The sequence below is a fragment of the Primulina huaijiensis genome, chromosome 3 (genome assembly GCF_012295235.1).
Source record: "Primulina huaijiensis isolate GDHJ02 chromosome 3, ASM1229523v2, whole genome shotgun sequence".
In the NCBI taxonomy this organism is placed as follows: domain Eukaryota; kingdom Viridiplantae; phylum Streptophyta; class Magnoliopsida; order Lamiales; family Gesneriaceae; genus Primulina; species Primulina huaijiensis.
The window spans coordinates 24,168,873-24,185,860 of record NC_133308.1 but is presented as its reverse complement, the minus strand read 5'-3'; the positions used below and the strand labels follow the sequence as shown (position 1 = coordinate 24,185,860).

The window sequence follows — 16,988 nt, the reverse complement described above, 5'->3', positions numbered from 1 at the left end:
ACTCACATAAAACATGATAATTTTTTTTACGGGATTAAGACAAAAAATACAACTTAAAAAAAATAAATAACAAGAAATTTCTCACAAATGAAAAAGGTTGAAACAAAATTTACACTTCACAAGCTCAGGACAATGAGTTAGGATTTAGGATAATCGAACTCGTAAATCATAACCAATCGACTCGTGCTCATCAACTCTATCGATCTACCAATGTAAAGAGAAGCAGGCCTTGAAGATTATTTTTTTAGCTCCAAAGATCACATATAGTTCCTTTTTTTAGAGTATGTCTCTTGTGAGACGGTTTCACGAATTTTTATCTGTGAGACGATCAACCCTATCGATATTCACAATAAAAAATAATCTCTTAACATAAAAAATAATATTTTTTTATGGATGACCAAAATAAGATATTCGTCTCACAAAATATGATCCTTAACACCGTCTCACATGAATTTTTGTTCTTTATGATAGCATAATTAATCCGCCATTATAATTTATGAGTGTATTATATGATTATTCATTTTACAACTGCGAAAATATAATAATCATAAAACCTCTCAGATCGTTAGATTAGAACAGTTAGCAGGTTCCCAGCATCACGTATCGCTTAAGCGTGGAAGTATTGATTTCTTCTTCAACAGGTTTCAGTGCGGCGGCGGAGTTGCCGGAGGAGGACGTGGAAGTGGGGTGAAAGGGGTGAATCGAAGAATGGAATAGAAAGAAGTCTAGATCGAAATTATTGGTGAAAGTCTACAGCAAAATAGGATCGATTAGTGGATAGTGTGATGGGATGGATAACAGCGGCGTACGAGGGAGTGGTGGCGGTGGGGTCGCTGGTCCTTCTGGGTTGGGGCGGGCTGTGGTTCTTGAATCAGCGGCTTTACAAGGAGTACGAAGAGAAGCGGGTGTTGGTCCAGATCATATTCAGCGTCGTCTTCGCCTTCTCTTGCAATCTATTTCAGCTCGTTCTCTTCGAGATCATTCCTGTTCTGTCCAAACAGTGAGTAACCAATTCATCATAGAGCAGTGTGATTGATTTTAACCTTGCATTGTTTCTTTTATTTACCTCCCCCCCTTTTTTATCTCACGTGATGTTGACTGTAGGGCAAGATGGTTGAATTGGAAGGTGGATTTGTTTTGCCTGATATTGTTGCTTGTCTTCATGTTGCCGTATTACCATTGTTATATAATGCTCTGTAAAAGTGGTAAGGTCTCCACCCTCATCTCTACTTCAGTGGCGTAAATTATTATTTTTACTCTTGTATCTTTCAAGTGGAGATGGGAAATTATGCTTGCATAGGCTGATATGCGGCTAGTTTTCACTATTTTGTAAACTGCGAGTAGGTGTTTATGGTTGGCTTGAAAATAGATCTTCGAAGGAAATTATAGCAATTTCATGTACTCTGATCCGTATATGTTCGTATTTGTTTTTTATTTAGTTTTTTTAAATTTTTTTTGGGAGTAGTATTATTTTAATTTCAACTCTGTGCTTCAGGTGTTAGAAAGGAGCGTGCTGCGCTTGGTGCTGTTCTTTTTTTGTTTGCTTTTCTTTATGGTTTTTGGCGCATGGGCATTCATTTTCCAATGCCTTCTCCAGACAAAGGTTTGCAATTAATTGTAAATGTCGCCAAGAGGGTAAAATATCTCTCGAAGGCACCTTGGAGAATATGTTTCTGCGTGTTTACACTTGTTTTTATATCTCTAAAACTAGCTCAAGGAGCAATGCAACCTTGCTTGCTAATTCTTATCGAAATCTGTTTAACCTTCTTCCTCCAATTCTCTCTTGGATATTATTTACTTGAAGTATTCTCCCTCTTAGCTCTATTTATCTAATGTATATTCTTCTCAGGATTTTTCACCATGCCTCAGCTAGTAAGCAGAATTGGTGTCATTGGTGTGACTGTCATGGCTGTGCTATCTGGTTTTGGGGCAGTGAATTTGCCTTACAGTTATCTTTCCCTCTTTATTCGGTAAGAAGAATGACTTGTGCATAGTTCAAATTGATTGAATGATTAGAAAAACTTGATATCCTTTAATATATTGCCTTTTGGATACTAACCATAAGTTGGCAAGGATGAGGGTTCACGTGGAATATAATTTCATCTCTTAACTATAGTTTTTAAACTCACTGCTTCTTAGTGCACACTCTTTTAGATTTAGTCACTCCTATAGAATATTACATATTTTCAATAAAATTATTAAATACTGTTTTCTTGTCAAATTATGCGTAATGAGTGCAATTTTATCGAGTCTGGCATGCTTTAGGTTTATACTTACACACACCTATATACATCATTTAGTTATCTAGCTTCTCCTCTGAAAGTTAGCAACTTAGCATTTACTTGAGTTAAAGGCAACCTGCAGTTTATCCTTGAAATCTCCATTTAGTAACTCTCCTGGACTCCTGGTTTTATAATTTTCCCCCTTAATTTTAAGAGAAATCGAGGAAGCAGATATCAAGGCACTAGAAAGGCAGCTGATGCAGTCAATTGAGACCTGCATTGCAAAGAAAAAGAAGATAATTCTCTGTCAAATGGAAATGGAGCGTCTACAAGGGTCAGAAGAGGTTCATTCGCCTTGCTACATATTTATTAAATTTGTCTTTTACTAATTTAATATTATTTAATTGACAATTGGAGATGCATAAAAATGATTTAGTCAATTTATGGATGAATTGGCTTTCTTTCCATTTTAAATGTTGTACTTTGATATGATGGGACTTAGTTCATGAAAGGGCTATAAAGAATTTGAGCAAATAACACTAAATTGAATTCTCTGCCGATCAATGTTACCTTGTTGAACTATCATATGTTTCCCTTAGGCCCCCTTTATCTAGCTTGATGTATCAAATAATATGTCTAACATATTTGTACAGATGTATGTGCAACTTTTTAAGCAATGCAAGCATACCTTCTTTGTAATGTGCTACAGCATAAAGTACCCTCTGAATATCATTCAACCACAACATATTATACTGAATCCGCACACTGGAAATGAACTTCAACAAAATGAATATGGGAAAATATGGTTTTACCGGCCTAAGCAATTAGCATTAGAAAACAATAGTAATCATTACCAATATTGGATACTAACTGTATCATATTTCATGCTCCTTTTTTTATTATTTGACATTAAATAATAGGAGGTTTAGTGGATTAGCAGCCTGATCTACCATTTGTGCCATTTTGAAAAGATTTTTTGAGTTTTTGTTGCCTTGATGTTGATTTATGTCATGATATGATTGTCTGTTATAGACTTGTCTTCTCAGCAATTTTATAACACGACTGATCTTGGAGTGGAATATTAGTATGAAACAATCGTTCAAGGGGGGTTAGTGCTTTTGGCCTAATTTCTTATGCTGTTTTATCGTGGACACGTTTGATTTTTACTTTATGAATGATTTGTTGTCTATTGGTATTTTATTATTATTTGAGGCTATATGATAGTAGCCAACAGGATAAGTTAATGATATGTACTGTGTCATTGTGAATAACATCTGCTTATTTCTTCACAGATTTGTACGTTTACTCACTGTAAATTTACTGTGACAGAAATTGAAGAATAGATCCTTCCTAAAGCGATTAGTTGGAACTGTTGTTCGGTCTGTTCAGGATGATCAAAAGGAGCAAGGTCAGTTTTTGTTTGATGTATAAATCATAAATATTCACTTAATAATCCCCCAGCATAGTTTTTAAAACCAAGATGTTGCGCAATATTCTTTCCACTGGCCCTTTTTTTTTTTATAGGAAACAATATCATATTAGATAATTAAAAACTATTAATTACAAGAAGCGGAAAAGTGATCCACACATGAAAATTTACCTGGTTTTTTAGTTAGGTTTGATTTATGCATTTATCATCCCAGCTAATTATTACCAACTCTTTGTCAAGCTCGACCTGTTTTGGGAGGTCTCCGAGAGTTGGTTTTAGCAACTTGTTATTGTTTTGTTTTTCTGTTACTTTATTGTTCTTGATTTCATTTTGTACAAAGATATCAAAGGGATGCAAGAGGAGGTACAAGCTCTGGAGGAGCTTTCAAAACAACTTTTTTTGGAAATCTATGAGCTACGCCAAGCTAAGGTGTACTGAATGATTTTGGCCTTTCCTTTAAGAATTAAACTGCAATAGTTTGTTAACTTTTACATCGTATGGAAAACGTTGCTTTTTTTAAAAAGTATTTCTGCAATATTTCCAGAAAGCTGCTGCATATTCTCGAACCTGGAAGGGGCACCTGCAGAATTTTTTGGGCTATGCATGCTCGGTATATTGTGTATATAAAATGATAAAGGTGAGCATTCCTCATTGGAGTAGAATGACAGCCTTTCTTGTTTCATTGTATTTTATGTCCAAATTTTTGTTTCGAATTATAGACATGATTTAGGGTTTTTGATATACTCATCAGTAGTTGACACAAACTTTCCACGTTCAAGATCTGCAATGATATGGTATTGTAATTTGGGTTAACTAATTTTTTATTTATATATGTTTGTTTCATTATGCAGTCTCTACAAAGTGTTATATTCAAGGAGGTAATGCTTTGATTGTCTTTCCATACTTCACATCTTAATTGTTCCATTTTGTCATATGATTTCCATGTTTCTACAAATTTCAAAGCATTAAAAACATATCTGTGTTCACAGACTGGTTCTGTTGATCCTGTGACAAAGACAATCAGCATCTTCCTGCAGTTCTTTGACATAGGCATAAATGTGACTTTGGTATCTCAGGTCAGTGTTGTCCTTGCATCACTTCAACAGCCTTATTATGCTGTATATCTTAGTTGCTACTTGCTTATAGTATCCACTGGGTTTTTTTATAATCTTTTTAATGTGTCGGGATTGTTGAACTTCAAAATCTCAATGTTATTCCCCCTCTTTTATAAATACTGGTCCACACTACAATTTACGTATCTGTGTGTGCTTTTAAGTCAAGTGTGCTTGAAGGAGGAAAACTTTTTTTTAAGGCATAGGACAAGATTTTGCAGCATTTGTAGGGTAATCGTCCTCAAATGGTTGACACAAATTAATAGCATGAACTTGGAGCGGAGAATACTGTATATTAATTCAGTGTCTCGTTAGCATGAATAACCACTTAAATTAATCAAGAGAAACCACATCCCATTATACAAATGAATGGCACAATATTCTATTTTCCAGTATAATGATACATTATCACTACTCATGTATGGCATGTCTTGTCTTCTGTTATGCAGTACATATCCCTCTTATTTATCGGGATGCTGATAGTAATATCTGTACGGGGATTCTTATCAAATCTGATGAAGGCAAGTTTGTAATACTTTTCATCAAATTTTTGTTGCACCTGTGATTGGATTTTCTCTTACAGTTCACTTTTTAATATTTTAAACTTAAACAAATATGTGCCTTATATGTTTTTTCTTGACAACGTATTTTGATTGCCAGTGTAAATTTGGAATGTGAGTGTTATCTTTACAAGGAAGTGCATGGCAGGCAGTTATGTGTATAACGTAATACATTAAGTTAAATTTTTATATTGTAATTCATTACTCCTTTAATTTAGCTCTAATCACATTGAATCTGTTTTGTTTATTACCATGGTATTTCTATCATATACTAAGTTCCTGGCTTTTGTACAGTTCTTTTTTGCAGTTTCCAGAGTTGGGAGTGGATCTTCAAGCAATGTTGTCCTTTTCCTCTCTGAGATAATGGGAATGTACTTCGTTTCTTCCATATTGTTGATCAGAAAAAGCCTGGCAACAGAGTATAGGTGAGATTTTCTTATTGTGATAGATCCTTTTCATTATTGAATGTGAGTTTTCTCTTGCAAGCTCTTGTGTTTTGGTGCCAATTATGAATAACGTTTCTGTAGAATGTTATGGTATATCTAAAGATCTACCCATTACTGTTTTGTTTCTCTTTTTTATTTGAACAATATAAGCTATTGCAATCAATCTATGGCTATTTTAATCCCTTCATTTCCTCTTTTGGGGCTGTTCATTCTTCTTTTTCACTATTTATGAAAAAACTTATATAACATGACGTCAATGAGATCTCTGTTTTGAAGATACTCTTTCTTACCCTGTCCGCTGTCACATGCAAAAACATTTACCTCGATTTTGAGGGAACATTTGATTTTGTGCTGCCTAAGTTCTAGAATTTTCTTAAACTGATTAGGAGTAATGTTGTTGCTGGTCTCAGTGTTGACAAGATAGTTCCATATTTGACTTGTAAATTGCAGCATTGTGATTACCATTCAACTAATATGGATATTTCGTTAGCTGATATTTCCAATGTGTCAGTGTTCAGCTTCCTGAGAGGAATGCAAGCAAATACTTTAATAGGAGAGGATACATTTTTTTTTTCTTGTGGATGTTATTAGTTTAGCTCTTTACTGTTTCTTTGCACTGTTTCTGTTCAATACATAACATCTTAGAGTTGTAAGAGACTACTTTTTTCGGCTAAGTTAGTTCCTTGTATGATAGTTGGTCACATCATGCCACAAGGGAGCTCTTATGTGGCCTACCATCTAAATTATATAATCCTTAAATCTCCGGAGACTGAAAGACATCAAATCTTGGTCGCATATTTGAATAACTACCTTTGATATCTGGAGCTTGACTGCTACTAGTCGCTTTCAAGATTGAGCATTTTGTTGGATCAAAATTATTTTTATAGATGTTGAAAGTTATGTTTCGTTTGTTTTATTCCCAGTTATCTAAGGATAGCCTATTGTGTTTCGTTCGTAAATGTACGCCACATGCTGGCCATATAATTGGCTTTAATCCATTGCCTTTATGATGATGATCTGTTTGCAGGTTGATCATAACAGATGTATTGGGTGGCGACATTCAATTCGATTTCTACCATCGATGGTTTGATGCTATATTTGCAGCCAGTGCATTCCTATCTCTTCTTTTGCTATCTGCGCATTATACCTCTCGCCAGGCCGACAAGCATCCCATAGATTAGTTCTTTCATTTTTTACCCTTGTAGCTGTAATGATGCAAGTGTCCAAAAACGTTGCAAAAATATATAATTTTTTTATATATAAATGATGACGTTCCATTTGATATTATGTATTAAATGTCCATGAGATCATGACATTTTTTTTTAATTTTCAAAGTTCATTTGTGGATAGAAATGAGTGTAATATGCAATGAAATCATTTCCGTACTGCTGATGCATATAACTTGCCAAATAAAATATTGATTGAAAAATGGATATTTGTTTTTGATAAGTCATTTGGTTGGTATTCCTTGTTCCATGGTTTCATCCTTCTTCTTTACGAACAAAATATATGATTTCCAGTTGATGCACACAGTGAGAATGTTGCGGGGTCGTAAGATATCGTATGTGTCGACAAACGGCCGGAACGACCCAAATAGGAGCTGCCTTGCTGCATCAGGGGCAACGTAGAGAATGCAGTAAACATGACAATTATGCAGCTATTCGCGGTGGATGTCATAGCATGATCATGGTGTAAACAAATCCAACCAAATCGAAAAACATTCGATTACTGTTAAAAAATATTAAATTCTAGCCAAGTTGAAATATTGAACTTTTTTAGTTGAATTTCAGCTCAAATTATTTTGTTCAACAATTTATAAGTAGTTTGCAGTTTTAAAATTTTATAAATATAAATATAATATAACATATATTAAATAAATATATTTCGATTATTTATCTCAAAAAATAGTTTACCAAATAATTTGCAAACATGATTGAACAATTCTAACCGATCATACTATAATTCGAACTGAATTTGAGTAGAAAGTATTTGAGAATGAATTCGAGCTTTAAATTTTTTATATTCAAATCGATTCGATTTATTTAAACTAAAAATGAAGTTAAAAGTTATATTTTAAAGATGTGTGTGACTCCAAAACAGGAGTATTCAATGTACATTTACCGGCCTTAGACAAAAATTCCAGCGTCTTTAAAAAGCAAAAAAAATAAAAAATATACAATTTATTAAAAATAAAAAATACACAAACCAAATAAACGTGATTAATTATTTTTTAAAAATTACTAAAACAAATAAAGAATAATTATGTAAATATGTAACACAAACATCTATTATATATATACAAAAATTATTAATGTCGATAATAGAGATGTCAATTCGGGTGGGTTGGGTGGGTTGGGTCGGGTTGAATAATAGTACTATTCAAAAATTACTCAACCTGAACCCGAGCCAACTCGAAAACTATCAACCTAAAGCAACCTGTACTACTTGATTTTGAATTTTTTTATAATTTTTTTAAAAATAAAATTAAATAAAATTTAAAAAATAATNAAATAAATATTAAATTATGAAAATTTATGATATAAATATAAAATAAATATTTTTTAAGACATGCAATGTATAAAAATATAGGTATTATTTATTAATTATATTTTTTTTAAAAAAAATTAAAATCATTTTTTTTGGATCAGTTATCAAATCCAACTTTCATTTGACCTTAAAACGAAAACTCAAACTCAAACATGATTTTTTTTTAATTTAACCACGTCATATTGATAGATTGTTTCAGATTTTGACACTCTTCATAATTAAAAATCGAAATTTTAATTTGATCGGTCGCAGAAGTTCTAGATTGATCGAGGGTCTTCAGCTGCGTATTCTTCACACTCCGCCACTCTCCTCCTCCGACCGAACAGCAAACACTCAAAATCCGTCCATGGCTATCGAGCTTTGCGCCAAGGCGGCTGTCGGATCTCCCGATACTCTCGGAGACTGTATTTTACTATAACTCTCTCTCTCTCTCTCTCTCTCTCTCTCTCTCTCTCCTCTTCAGTATCGCATTGTGGTTGATTTAGCTCCCTTCATTTTGTATTTTGATTTCAATATTTTTTAGGTCCGTTCACCCATAGGGTCCTCCTGACTCTGGAAGAGAAGAAAATTCCTTACAACACGCATTTAATCAACATCAGCGAAAAGCCTCAGTGGTACTGATAGTTGGTTGTTGATTTGTTGCTACTTGCGCGATTTATCATCAGTTCCCTATGTAACTTTTGTGTTTGTGACTTTGTTTCCTCGAAAATATGGGTTGTTGTTATTGTTTTTCGGTTGCTGGAAATGCTTGTTTATTATGGGATTTCAGGTTCTTGGAAGTGAACCCAGAAGGAAAGGTGCCAGCGTTAAAAATTGATGACAAATGGATTGGCGACTCAGATGTGATTGTTGGCATTATCGAAGAGAAATACCCCAGCCCAAGTCTCTCTCCTCCTGGTGATGTTTCCTCAGTGTATGAAACCATTCTCTCCTTTCTAATCATCCATTGAAATGAATGATTGTTCTATGCTTAGAGTCATTCCAACCAACCAACAAGAATTAAAGGAGCAGAAAGGAATGATCTCCTTAAAATGCCCCTTACAAGTTACAATTTCACTCCTCCCATACCTCAGAAGCTATGGACATTTGGTAATTAGGACCTCAAAAAACAAGCAAAGAAATCCCCGTACCTGTCTGGCGAGGTCTCCCCGGAAAAATAGGTGATCCAGGGTTTCCCTCACTGTGTCAGCACTGAAAATGAGAAGCAAGTTTAAAGGAAGCTTCCTCTGAAGAAATCTCCAATAAAAGATAAAAGGCTCGGTCGGTGAGGAGTAAAGATATCATGGACCTCAGCTCTCTGTCTAACCATTTTCCAAGCAGATTTTGTGCTAAAAGCCCCATCAAAATTATAGTTCAACTCTAGTTTGTCCTTCAAGACAGGAAGTGCACTTGAAGAATCTGATCAACAATATTTAGGGGAAAAACCTGAGATAACTTCTCCAATCCCATCTGCAACCTTCCCAAAAAAATTCAACCGAATGTCTCTGGGTCCAACAATTGGGCAGCAATCAATGAATTTCACATCCTTGATCCTCTTTCTCATTGCCTCTCCATCATCATCTTTATTGCATTTTATTTACTACCAGGGGAGGAGCTCCAAAATGAAAATCTGCTGCCCCCTAAAACTCACAGCGCCAGTTAGTTTAACCATGCCTTTTCTCAAAAAGGTAAAAAAGAAATTATTAAGAAAAAATTATTTAAATCTGATTAAACGCTGGAAAACATTAGTTGGAAACATCAGCTAAAGAAGAAAAATGGACAGGTTTACTTTAAAAGAGTTCTTAAAAAAATGATGAACAGCGTTCAAAAAAATTTCCTAATCACACGAGAGGTGCTTCAGTCGCGCCCTTCATTACTGTGATTGTGAATCCATGTTTAAAAGTATAAGTTGTTCATAGTGTAAATGAATGACTATGATTTATTGTTATTCGCTGTTTTTAAAGTGTGTGTTAGATATTACTTGACATAATTTTATCCATTAATTTTATATCCTAGGATATTGTATGTTAGTGTGCTTTGTGCCATTAAGAACCGTGGGATTTTCTGTGCATGTGTTTTTATTACTTATTTGTGGATTTCAAACTTCTTATTATAGGGGTTCCAAAATATTTCCTTCTTTTGTCAAGTTCTTAACAAGCAAGGATCCTGCTGATGGTTCTGAGCAAGCACTGCTTGATGAATTGAAAGCTTTGGATGAACATCTGAAAACTAAGGTGTTGAATGTGTTAGAAATGTATTTATGTTGGAGACAAATAAAAATGAGTAGTAAGATTGTGCATTTGTTATCGATGAAAATAAGATCCTTTTTTTGTGGGTGATCAGGGACCATTTGTCAATGGAGAAAAAATTTGTGCTGTTGATTTGAGTTTGGCACCAAAGCTTTACCATCTTGATGTGGCTCTTGGCCACTATAAAGGCTGGGCTATCCCCGAAAGCTTTTCTCACGTGCACAACTACATGAAGGTATAGTATTGAGCAACTTAAAATCATACTTCTTCTGATTCCTCTGTATTTATGCTTTACTTTTATGGTTTCGACATTGTCTGGGTTGACAGTCAGATATATATAAGATATATTGGATGTTTTGCACGTAAAATGGAGTGTGTCAAAAGTTTTATTCAGACTTTTGAATTTACCAAATTAAAAAATATTCTATAAGACTCAGTGTTCTGAAACTCGGGCTAGACGCCGTCCGACCGCACCGAAAAGGTCCTAGGCGGCCCTAGGTGGTCCTAGGCGTTTATTTTTTCTTGGGAAATTTTTTTTGGGCTTTTAATTTTTGAAAGCTCAATTAAACCAGAGCATGACCTAAGAAAGAATAGGTCTCTGCTTTTATTTTTTTGGGATTGAAAGCCCAAATGCTCAATTAAAATCGTGATTTGTTGGTTTGTATTTGCCTTAACACACTACTCTCGTCTTATTTGTCTGCTTATTTCTGCACACATATGAAAATCGAATCAGACCCTAAAGATAATTTTTTTCATTTTGATTTCTCTTGCATTGCCTATTATCTTGACCTGCCTTAAGTGGAAGAAGCAGGAAGAATGAACCAGGTGTCAATTGGATTTTAACAAAGTTTTGGCTGAAATTTATTCTAAAAACCATCACAAGTCTTTTGATACTTAGGAATCCGTCTAGCGGCGTCTAATCTCCATTTAAGCGGCCTAGGCTTTAGGCACTGGTTTGGCGCCCGACTAGCGCTTAACGATTTTAGAACGTTGATGATACTCTGGATTGTGGAGAGATTATAGATGCCAAAATATTTATGAATTCATTGGCACAATTAAAAAGCTCATGTAACTTCAAATTAAACGGCAAATAACACATCAAATACCAATACTTTGAATTAATATTTTATGCAACATAAAATTAAAATTAAAATTGATGCATGTCATGTTTTAATTAAATAATGTTCGACGTAGTACTTGGTTCACTGCCTTTCTCAATCTGAAGTTGCGTGATGGAAATGAGGTGGAAGTATGCTGCCATATATTTGGATTCATTTTTGTTGAAAGATTATGGATGGTACTGCAGCCCGGTCATTTATACACTTCCTCCATATGTTCCATCTACGTTTTCTTGTAGCATATTTTGTTACCAAGTAGCTTTGAACTTCTAGCTAGATCTTTCTTCGATCTTGGTTGCTGTTGGATGAAATCATTTTCTTTCTTCAAATGAGCTTCAACTGCTGTCTTCTTTTTTGTTTTACTATTTTCTTGTTATTGGATAAACAAAATTCACTTTTCCCTAAGGACATTTATCATCTAGAATAGTTTTCATTCTATTCGAATTTGTGAATAAATTCCCTTGAATATGTGGTAAGAAGGAGCAAATTTTGTTAGACCAGGAAGATTGTAAATGCTTAGAAAAAAGCTGAAAGCGACCATTTATTTTTCTTTCTTTTCATTTTACAGCTGCTATTTTCTCTGGAGTCCTTCCAGAAAACAAAGCCTACGAAGGAACATGTTGTTGCAGGATGGGCATCCAAAGTCAATGGTTAAAAATTGTGCTGCTGTGTCTTAATGAATAACCCTTTGTATCTATCTCCTGGCGTGGCTATGCATGTTGGTGTGTACTGTTATGTCTGCTGTCAATAAAAAATAGAGGCAATGTCCAGTGGTTTTTTATAATTCTGTAGCATCATTTGATGAGAAGATAAATAATGTTTTATACACAGATGATGAATAATTATATTTTGATGATATAATGATTTATAATTCTAATATTTTAACGAAAATTGAGGTAAATGTTTGGATGATTCAAATATCATTAGCACCAAATAGGTGTCTAAATATAACAAGATGATAATATGTATATTGTGAGATTCAAAAGTTATGGATTTGGAATTCATTTAAACAATATTCTTCCTAAGATTATCAATCGACTTTCGTGCATTGACATATAAAGGTGACAGATTGGCATATGCATGATTAATATCAGCCAATCAATCTCTTATTCATTCCTTAGGACTCAATTGTTACGTGAATGAAGGGGCACAGCTCCTATGATTGTGGGCAAATCTGGGTTTTTGCCGAGCAGAACTTTTATTAAATATAAAATTTTACCTTTTTTTAAAAATGTTGTAGAAATTTTGAAAATATAAAAATATTTAATTTTGATTACTTTTAAGTTTGTTTCCATGTAGAAAATTTTTAAAATGATATAAATTTTCATATACGATTTTGTAATTATGTACGAAAAATTTTGAAAAAAAAAAAAAAATTTCCATTCACAAATATTATTTAAGTTTTTTTTTTTAAAAAACTCTCATGCAGAAAAGTTTTAAAATAGTATAATTTCACTTATATAATTGTAGTAAAAAATTTGAAAATAATAAAACATTATATTCTGCTTTCTAAAAAATATTATTTAAGTTTCTGTCCAATTGATTCTTAAATCCTGGTTACCTCCTTGAAATCACAGTCAGTTGTTGATTATTTTGTAGACAGGGGGTAGCTAAATTTAGATAATTTGAAATGGAAGCGATGTTGAATTTAGTGGCACCGCTAATGATGTGATTGAGTTGAAGTCAATTGAAAAAATCAATTTTAACAAAAAATTTCTTTATGGGAAAGCTTACGAATTACGGTTGAAAACATTCTAAATCGGCGAGGTCGCTAAATTTGAAGATAGCCAGCCATTATTTGACTCGTCGTAATGAGGACGAATTACACTTATGAATATGAGTTCTATTCGCAAAAATCCGAACAACATCCAACTGTTATGATATATCTGAATTACTCCCACGATGTAAAAAAAATGCATCGAAGAAAAACGAGGACCCTAAAGTACACACTGGATATACATTCAAACTAAAGCAATGACATATAGATCACGTTAGTCAGATAAACCATATTGGGTAAGTCGCTTAAGAATGTGTTGATAAAAGAGAATCGAAATCATCAACATCCTTAGAAGCCTTCTTCAATGCATTTTTGTTTGTTTTTGGGAGGATTTGAAATGATAATCAATTATATATCATTTCAAATATATAAATTTCAAATGATAATATATATAATTCTTTTCTCCCATCAAAACCTGATACGCATCCAAATGCACTCTATTTCAAATTCTTTCAATTAACTGTTGATTTATCCAAATTTTGATCTAGTTGGCTATTATTATTATTATTATTATTATTATTATATTCCTAAAATAAATTAATTTATTCATAGTAGCATAAAAATAAAGCAAAAATTTGTGTGAGACGGTCGCACGGGTCTTATTTTGTGAGACAGATCTCTTATTTGAGCCTTCCATAAAAAAATATTATTTTTTATGCTAAGAGCATTATTTTTTATTGTGAATATCGGTAGGGTTGACTCGTCTCACAGATAAAGATTCGTGATACCGTTTCACAAGAGACTTATTTTAAAAATAAAATCAATCTAATAACTCGTGTTTTATCGTAATAACACTACAATATTAACATTATGCGATTGTGGTGATTTTCTAGAGATATAATCTCATCAAGCCACATAGACTAGCGATAGATTATGTGGGATCAAATATCGCATGCATTTCGTTTTGTCCACGTTAATTGGGAGGAAGACGACTAGCAGATTTATTTGACATTTTTGGAGACGATTATATGATTTATTTAGTACCAAAATTTGTTTCTATTCCACTGTCTGTTACCTAGTCGGTCTGGCATACTTGGATTCAAGAATTTATGTTTCTAGATGACTTGTTAATCTTTCGAAGTAATTTTCCAAGTTCTTTTTTCTATCAATGTTGTAAATATTATCATAGCCATTTACCATCGTATTTAATTTTATATAAAATAAGTAAATAAATTATCTAAATAATTCAAATTACTTACTTGAACTTTAATAAATCCACAATATATAGTCGTGTTCGATAAAATAAAATAATCGAACTTGTGTGGAATATTGCCTTCACTATATATCCAAAGACTGATCTTATGGATCCTCATATGTAAAAATGAAAAATTAAGCCGATTACGGCGCTTGGATATACCGACGGGGCGATCGGCTTTTTTTCCGGAGAGGGGGTCTTAGAAGTTAGAAGTTGGTTAGCGTCACCTTCGATCACGGTATACCAATTGGAGTTTCAGACTTGAATTACTCCGACTGACTGACTGACAATAGTGCACGAATATGAAGGATTTTTGGTTTTGACTATACAATTTCTCATAGATTATTTTGCAATTTTCAAATTCCCAATATTTTAGAGTTTTTTTCATGTTACAAAAATATTTACAAATAAATCGGTTCACCTGTAATTAGGCAATGGTGGAAGAAATATTAGAGGTTAAACATAACGATTATTGAGAAAAGATTTGAATAACGATTATAATATATAGTCTAGCGTCCAAAACGTACATGTGTTACTTGAAAATTATGGAGAAAATAAATGGTAGAGTTAACCAATACACAACTAAAGAGTTTAACTATATGGTGCTGAAGAGGATGGGGTGATCGTCGATGCAATGAGATTGCACGGATAATGGGCGTCTCCTGTCAGGTTTCTAAGCGAAAGGAAAATGAGTGAACTGATATTAAATCGGAAGGAGATGAATTCAAAAAATGTTCAGGTATGAGACTGCACAGTTGACGAATGCTTAAAAGATTTGATAAGTACTATTCATATAAAAAAAAGTGCTTTTTTTTTCAGCTCATCACAAAAGAACTTCAAAATTAAGCGTGCTTGACTTGAATCAGTTTTAAGAATTTTAACGTAATGTATATATATCTAGAAGTTAGATTGATATATCAAGAATTAATGTGAACTTATAGTTGTAGTTTAGGTTTTCAAATGAAATTTAATTTATTTAATCAATGAAATTAAGTATTAGTCAAATTGAATTTTATGATATATAATGCATGCATGCACAACAGTTTCATAAATGATATGATCAAAATTTCTTCTGCATTGATTTTTTTTTAAAAAAAAACTACACAAGACAAATTTCTTCTCCATTGACTGAATACATACAAAAAATACTAGAGATGTATATATTTGAAATCGAAAAAAATCATGCAATTTTTAACTGTACCTAAGTATCATAGAACGAAAAATCGAAAACATGGACAAATCGTCGCCCTTTTTCTTGAATATACAAAATTTATCGACGTAAACATGAACATAAATGCGGAAATTTAAAAATCAAATTAAGTTACTTGTCGTAAATGTAATTTATCTTGAATTTATTTATAAAATTTGAAACTATGAATTATTCCTCTTTGATCCTAAAATTCAAAACAATTAAATAAAATATTAATCATGATATAGATTAATAATATATAATACGAAAAAGTTGGTAGAAACAATTTCCTACCACACTAATTTGTTTTCGGACTTCATTTTGATTTGACTTTTGTTATTGGTTATAAGCCAGTCAGCGTATGTCATAATTTGACTTCGTTAATCGTATGAATCCCACCCGAAAATTTCTCGAAAACATTAATTTTTTCGAAATAAATTTATTTATTTTCCCATATAATATAATAATCGAGCTAATCAATTTATAATAATCACATCTAGTTCTCTCCCCAAAATATTATATTATCATATTATATTAAAATTTAGTGAATATTGTGCTTTAGAATATCTGAAAATATCCCATGGCCAATTGTCATTCACACAAATATCAAAATTATATTTTAAATTTTTTTTGATAAAATAACTTTAAAGATAATAAAAATATTACATCTTGCTGGTCAGAAAATATTAATTAATTGAATTTAAGTCGTCTGATTTTAAAATCTTGATACGCCCCTGATCCGAATATAATTTATTAGAATCTATCAAATAAATCTTACAACAAGTCAGTGAATCATAATATAAACTATCGACTTCGAAATTAAAAACAAAACTAGAAACTTTCGTGGAAGTGATGTAGGGATGTTGAAAAGGACAAGAAAAATATAAAATTACCACGAGAAGTCAATGCTATACTTATATTAACGTGGAGTCAATTTCACATGTTTGATTTTTAATTAGATATAGTAAAAAATACAATTACCGATAGAGTAGTTGTTAGGGTGCAATTGTAAGGCTCATGGGCCTATTTTTTTTTGGTCCTGCAATCACAACCCTAATGATAGCTCATTTGACACTTATTGACAGAACTCCCCACACATGGCTGTGGACTCGCCCTCATGATAGGAGTCCACAGTCAGGTGTTGGGAGTTTTGTCAGTAAGTGTC

At 32.8% G+C, this 16,988-nt stretch overlaps 2 protein-coding genes across 2 annotated transcripts; both read left to right on the top strand.

Moving 5' to 3' along the window:
* The first annotated feature begins 509 nt into the window (after positions 1-509).
* Positions 510-7,218, top strand: LOC140973934 (GPCR-type G protein COLD1). The gene is made up of 13 exons (XM_073437083.1): positions 510-1,000; positions 1,105-1,205; positions 1,496-1,603; positions 1,850-1,970; positions 2,437-2,566; positions 3,552-3,630; positions 3,992-4,080; positions 4,196-4,288; positions 4,503-4,529; positions 4,641-4,727; positions 5,213-5,284; positions 5,618-5,748; positions 6,797-7,218. The coding sequence occupies exons 1-13, from the start codon at positions 786-788 to the stop codon at positions 6,948-6,950; spliced, it is 1,407 nt and encodes a 468-aa protein (XP_073293184.1). The 5' UTR covers positions 510-785; the 3' UTR covers positions 6,951-7,218.
* A 1,314-nt stretch (positions 7,219-8,532) lies between these two features.
* On the top strand, positions 8,533-12,523 carry LOC140973933 (glutathione S-transferase DHAR2). Its single transcript, XM_073437082.1, has 6 exons — positions 8,533-8,720; positions 8,840-8,930; positions 9,086-9,229; positions 10,412-10,529; positions 10,639-10,779; positions 12,231-12,523. The coding sequence occupies exons 1-6, from the start codon at positions 8,663-8,665 to the stop codon at positions 12,315-12,317; spliced, it is 639 nt and encodes a 212-aa protein (XP_073293183.1). The 5' UTR covers positions 8,533-8,662; the 3' UTR covers positions 12,318-12,523.
* The last annotated feature ends 4,465 nt before the right edge of the window (positions 12,524-16,988 follow it).

What these genes read in the sequence shown, in the direction of transcription:
- LOC140973934 (XM_073437083.1), top strand. Translation starts at nt 786, where the DNA reads ATGGGATGGATAACAGCGGCGTACGAGGGAGTGGTGGCGGTGGGGTCG. An exon ending in ATTCCTGTTCTGTCCAAACA is followed by an intron (nt 1,001 to 1,104) that starts GTGAGTAACCAA and finishes TGTTGACTGTAG; the next exon opens with GGCAAGATGGTTGAATTGGA. An exon ending in GTCTACAAGGGTCAGAAGAG is followed by an intron (nt 2,567 to 3,551) that starts GTTCATTCGCCT and finishes TTACTGTGACAG; the next exon opens with AAATTGAAGAATAGATCCTT.
- LOC140973933 (XM_073437082.1), top strand. Translation starts at nt 8,663, where the DNA reads ATGGCTATCGAGCTTTGCGCCAAGGCGGCTGTCGGATCTCCCGATACT. An exon ending in ATGAACATCTGAAAACTAAG is followed by an intron (nt 10,530 to 10,638) that starts GTGTTGAATGTG and finishes GTGGGTGATCAG; the next exon opens with GGACCATTTGTCAATGGAGA. An exon ending in ACGTGCACAACTACATGAAG is followed by an intron (nt 10,780 to 12,230) that starts GTATAGTATTGA and finishes TTCATTTTACAG; the next exon opens with CTGCTATTTTCTCTGGAGTC.